General features: G+C 34.6%; 1 protein-coding gene and 1 non-coding gene across 2 annotated transcripts; one reads left to right on the top strand and one right to left on the bottom strand.

Moving 5' to 3' along the window:
• Positions 1-2,194: 2,194 nt before the first annotated feature.
• LOC112007508 (small nucleolar RNA R71) lies at positions 2,195-2,301 on the bottom strand. The gene has a single exon (XR_002882482.2). It is a non-coding gene; the product is annotated as a small nucleolar RNA R71 (small nucleolar RNA).
• Positions 2,302-3,338: 1,037 nt separating this feature from the next.
• On the top strand, positions 3,339-3,800 carry LOC136068451 (uncharacterized). Its single transcript, XM_065775606.1, has one exon. The coding sequence runs from the start codon at positions 3,339-3,341 to the stop codon at positions 3,798-3,800; it is 462 nt and encodes a 153-aa protein (XP_065631678.1).
• Positions 3,801-6,038: the final 2,238 nt, after the last annotated feature.

The following is a 6,038-nucleotide window of genomic DNA, read 5'->3' as shown; positions in this document are numbered from 1 at the left end:
CCATTGGAGTTCAATTTTCTCTTTAGCGAGGGCCAGCTCCTCCACCGACTGAAGTTGACCACGTTGCCTTTTAGCTTGTCTCTCAACAACCCCTAGGGCAGCCTCAGCACTTTTCTTTCTTCTCTCGACCTCAGCCAACTTGAAGAGAAACTCCATGTACTTCTTCTCAGCCTTGACTTGAGCCTTGGTGGCAGCAATGCGATGTGACTTGATGTGCATGAAATATATACAATAAAGTACTCACATATCTACATATTTAGCTTTACTTTTATGTTATTTTGTTACTGATTATATAATATCTTTGTGTTGCAAGTAACAAGGGCTTTACATGCAAAGTGGGGCTAGGCCAATTAAATTCAAGTCCAATTGGAGCAAGAAATCAAGAAAATTTGCACCAAATCCAAGTCTAATTCGGATTAGGATTCCAGCCTGCACATCAATTAGTATTTTTTGCATAACTTTTAGCTCAGATATCCAATCGACATGATTCAAGTTGGGCTGGAAATTTAACTTACAGGGCTACAACTTTTTAGTATACCAAAAGTCTGAATTCTGAATTTAAATGGGCCAAAATCGTCGATTAAATGAAGCCTAAAAATCTGGGATTTTCTCCAAATGGAAATTCAACTTGTAATAGGATTCCTTGACCTATTTAAAGGCTCTTTAGGGCAAATTCAAGGGGGGCCGCATTGAAGAATATTTTTTGGGAGTCTTTCTGAGAAGGAGGATCTAAGGACAAAGGCAAGAGCTTCATGTTGATCAACCAATGCAGATGAAAGACATAAGTTTTATTTGTTTTCTTTTCAATTTTATTATGAACTAAATTTTATTTTCTAGAGCAGTGATGTAGTCTAGCAATGAACACACAATTTATTTTCTGATTTATTTTAATTTTAATATTTCCATGATTGAGTGTTTAATTCTTATTCTTAATGCTTACTATTTTTTACAAATTATAGTTTGATCAATTGAATTACAATGAGACTGAGAGGTAATTTGTTATTTTAGTTCTAGAATTAAATACCATTAGATGAGCGAAAGTAGAGATGCTTTACCGCGACTAGTGTGATTTTTCAAAAAATTAAAAGTACGTAATAAGTCTCCAATTAATTAAATTCACATAGAGATATGGAATTGTTAGTTGAAGATATTTTTGATATTATTCAAGAGAAGAAATTGAATACTTAAGGAATTTTTAATCATCAACGGGAGATTATTAGAATTTAATAATTAGGAAGAATAAATTGTGTGGGATTTGTTAGGTGAAATCAACTGCTCTAGATCCATTCTTATCATAATTTTACACTGTTAGGTTTTTTACGCCTTGTTAATTCTTCTTATTCGTAGATTTATTTTTATTAAATAGTTTAATTTAATTCAGTGAATAGAACGTTCCATTTATTTTCGATTTTCCAAATAGTAATTAATTTAGTGAATTTTGGTATTCAATAACATAGTTAATCTTTGTGGGTTCGACATTCGTTTTCTAAAAACACTTTACTACTTATTACGATTCTGTGCACTTGCAGATTATTTTACGCGAACAAGTTTTTGCCGTTGTCGAGGATTAACTATTTGTCATTGATATTGATACTAGCTAGATATTTACTACTTTGGATTTTATTTTATTTACTAAAAAAAAAAAATTTAATTAGGTGCATCTGAGTTTGTTTTCTTTCTTTTCAGAAATTAGAAGTGCATGCCCCGATCTAAACTATCAGAGCATACACTCTTTGATCCTAAAATTGAAAAAACCTTACGTCAGCTCAAGAAAGAAAAGAAGAAAGAGGCCAACACATCTCTATCTAATATGGCCGATCAAGAGCAAAAAGCATTAAGAGATTATGCTATGCCCTCAGTAAATGGAGCTACATCGAGCATAAGGAGGCCAGCCATACAAGCCAATAATTTTGAGATCAAGCCGACCATCATTTAGATGATATAGAAGACTATCCAATTCGGGGGGCTGTCACAAGAGGATCCTAATGTTCATATTGCAAATTTCTTGGAAATTTGTGATACTTTTAAACATAACGGAGTGACAGATGATGCGATTCGACTAAGGCTTCTTCCCTTCTCACTTAGGGATAAAGCAAAAGTTTGGTTGAATTCTTTGCCACCTGGCATCATTACTACATGGGAGGAGTTGGCATAAAATTTTTTAGCAAAATATTTCCCTCCCGTAAAGACAGCAAAACTAAGGAATGATATCACCACGTTCATCCAATTTGAGGGTGAATCATTATATGAAGCATGGGAGAGGTACAAAGATTTAATGCGAAAGTGTCCTCATCATGACCTTCTAGCATGGCTTCAAGTGCAAACATTCTACAATCGTCTAGGAGCTACAAATAGCTCTATGGTTGATGCAGCAACTGGTGGAGCTTTAATGAGTAAAACTCATGAGGCAGCTTATGAACTTTTGGAAGAATTGGTATCCAACAACTATCAATGGCCTACAGAAAGAGCAATGCCAAGAAAGACAGCTGAAGTTTTAGAACTTAATTCTATTACCTCATTGGTGGCACAAATGGCAACTTTATCTCAACAACTAGGTAAAATGAATGTTAATGCTATTCAAACTAATGTTGTTTGTGATCATTGTGCAGGAAATCATTCAAGTGTCAATTGCCAAGTGGGAAATCCTTTTGCCCAATCGAGTTATGGACAGAAAAATTACGTGTCAAATTTTTAACGTCAAAATAATCCATACTCGAACACGTACAATCCTGGATGGAGGAATCACCCCAACTTCTCATGGAGCAATAACCAAGGGCAGGCTAAATCACTTCAGCAATTTCCACAGCAAGAGAAGAAGCTGACACTTAAGGACATGTTCATGCAGTACATGCAGAAGACAGATGTGGCGATCTAAAACAACTCAGCTTCAATCCGTAATCTTGAGGTGCAGATTGGTCAGCTCTCAAGCATGCTCACAGAAAGGACTACAGGAACTTTGCCAAGCAACACTGTCACCGATCTGAAAGAACATGTAAAGGCAATATCATTGAGAAGTGGACGAACATATGAGGAGCCAAAAGTAACAAATGCCAAACAAGATGAAGCTGTGGATAATGAGGAGTCAAAGATGAAGGAAGCCGATTTAGAGATGAAAGAGGTAGAGCAAGCTGAGAAGACTAAGGAGAATGAAAGAGCTTCAAAATCCAAAAAATCCAAGGAAGTTACTTTTGAGACTTATTCTCCTTCAATTTATGATCCACCAATTCCTTTTCCGCAAAGATTAAGAAAAAAACAATGTGGATGATCAGTTTTCTAAATTTCTAAGTATATTTAAGCAATTACATATTAATATTCCTCTCATTGAAGCTTTGGAACAAATGCCTAAATATGCTAAAATTTTGAAGGATATTATATCAAAGAAGTGGAAATTGGAGGAGCATGAAATAGTAATGCTGACAGAGGAGAGTAGTGCAATCTTACAAAAGAAGCTGCCGCCTAAGCTAAAAGATCCGGGGAGTTTCACTATCCCTTGCACTATAGGAAAATCTTATTTTGATAGAGCTTTATGTGATTTAGGGGCAAGTATTAATCTAATGCCTCTCTCTGTTTTTAGGAAATTGGGTCTTGGAGAAGTAAAGCCGACCACTATCTCTTTACAATTGGCGGATAGATCCATTAAATATCCAAGAGGAGTCATTGAGAATGTATTAGTAAAAGTTGACAAGTTCATCTTCCCAGCTGACTTCATTGTCCTTGATATGGATGAGGACGAGGAGATCCCTTTGATATTGGGTCGACCTTTCCTTGGGATGAGGAGAACCTTAATTGATGTCCAGTAAGGAAAATGTGTTTTGAGGGTTAGAGAGGATGAGGTCACTTTTGATGTATTTAAGTCTATGGAATTTCCTTCCAAGACACATTCTTATTTTCAAATAAGTGACCGAGACATGATCATGGCTGATGAGACTTATGCAATTGATTTTCAAAAGTTACCACTTGAGGTATGTCTTACTCGCTCTACACCTATTAAATTCAATAATGAAGAGGTTAAAGCGTGTGAAAGATATTTGGAGGCTACACCACTCTTTCCTCCTTCAATGCAACCAAAAGTGGAAGATATAAAATCATGTCAGCCAACATCTCCACCAGAGGAACCTCCTGAACTTGAGGTCAAACCGCTTCCATCAAATTTAAGGTACGCTTTCTTAGGCCAAGACTCTACTTTGCTAGTTATTATTAATAGTTCTTTGAGTGATGTAGAGGAGGAAAAGTTGCTGAGAATCTTGCGGGAACACAAAATGGCTTTTGGTTGGACCATCTCTGACATCAAAGGAATTAGTCCTTCAATTTGCACACATAGGATTTTAATGGAGGATAACGTCTAGCTACAGACGTTAAATAAAGCGCTTTTCGGAGGCAACCCAAGTTTTTTTATTTTTATATTTATGTTTTTATTTTTCATTTTTTTTCTTTATCTTTTTTTTTTCTTTCATTTTGTATGAATAAAGAGACCAAAGAAATCTTCAATGGGTACACGGTTGCACCGCAAGGAAAAATATTCAATTAAAAATCAGGGGAGCATCTCTTCTCCTTTCTCATTCTTTTAATTAGTTTTTCTTCCTTTTTCCCTTTGAGGACAATGTGAAATTTAAGTTTGGGGGAAGGGAATTTATTTTATTTATTTCCAAAAAAAAAAAAAAAACTTTCTTTTGCCTAGCTTGAGGTTTGTGTTTTAAGTTCATTATACTACTCTTGCTTAAAGAATTTCATTGCTTTCATGCTCAATTCATTGCACATGCACATAGCCACTCAGACACAACTTGTTGTTGAAGGATAAAAATGATTAGAAAATCTTGATGATAACAATGTGGAGACTATAACCCTTGTGAGTTTTGAGCCAATCATTATTTTTGGAGGGTTATTTATTTTTTTCTAATCTTAAAGTTCATTTGGAAGTGCGTAACATATTTCCCTTGTTATAGTCTCATTGTTCTTGCTTTTGGCCAAGAAAAAATGATTTTATGCCACACTTGAACCTTTTGAAGTCATTGATGTTGAATGAACTATACTAGTCTTTGAGAGATGAGATTAGGCCATTTTTGTCTACTTTGAGCCATATATGTCTTTTTTTTTTTTTCTTTGGATACATTATCGCTAGTCACCCCATTGAGCCTTTTAATTAGCCTTTCTTTCTTAAAGCCCTTGTCCATAGTGTTTCAAGATGGAATTTGATAGTTTGTTTCAATGTGGTGGTTTGCGAGAATTCAAAGAAGAAAAAAATTGTACAGAGTTCCATTTACTCCAATGTTTTGAGTTGCTTAGTAACTAGGGGTATTCATTACCAATGTTTACTCTTACGTCAAACCGTACTTGAAATATGAGTATGCAAAAGCACTTCAAGTTTGTGACTTATTGAGTAACTGGGTGTATCCATCACAAATGCCTGCATTCACGTCAAAAGATAAGTGACGACTTGAAGTAAGTAAAAAAAAAAAGAAAAAAAAAGGGAAAAGTGTCAAAAAGAAGTAAATAAAAGGGTTCTCATCAAATTTTGAAAAGTGAAATGTAAAGGAGTATTGCTTTGAAGAAGAAGAGTTGAAAAAAAAATGTTGAATGGAAATTCCAAAAAGAGTTGACATTCCGACAAATCTTGAAAACACTTCTTATATCTACCTTTACCCATTTTTATTTCACACCCTTTACTTTTACCCTACATTAGTCCTAATAAAGTCCTTATTTGATCTTGAAGATTGTGTAGTTCAGATATTGATATGACTGAATAAAAAGTGTGGTATAAATTTTTTTTTGGCATCTTTTCATGAGACTACTTGTTCTTTCTTGATTAAGTGTTTTTCTGTGATTTTTATTTTTTCTTACATTATTCCACTCACATATATTGTTGAGAGTGTTACACTCCATTTAGAGTGATTTCATTTGTTGAGTGATAACACTGGAAATGTTTGAGTTGAAGCATACTTTCAAATAGAAATTCAAGTCAAGTTTATTCTAAAACTAAGAGTATGTTTGGGTTGGCTACCACTTTTCACTCACAATGAGTTTTGATGGCATGAGAAATT

This window comes from Quercus suber, unplaced genomic scaffold (genome assembly GCF_002906115.3).
Source record: "Quercus suber isolate HL8 unplaced genomic scaffold, Cork oak 2.0 scaffold_115, whole genome shotgun sequence".
NCBI classification, from domain to species: domain Eukaryota; kingdom Viridiplantae; phylum Streptophyta; class Magnoliopsida; order Fagales; family Fagaceae; genus Quercus; species Quercus suber.
Note: the sequence above shows the minus strand (reverse complement) of the source record. Positions and strands in the feature narration are given on the sequence as shown.

What these genes read in the sequence shown, in the direction of transcription:
- LOC136068451 (XM_065775606.1), top strand. Translation starts at nt 3,339, where the DNA reads ATGCCTAAATATGCTAAAATTTTGAAGGATATTATATCAAAGAAGTGG.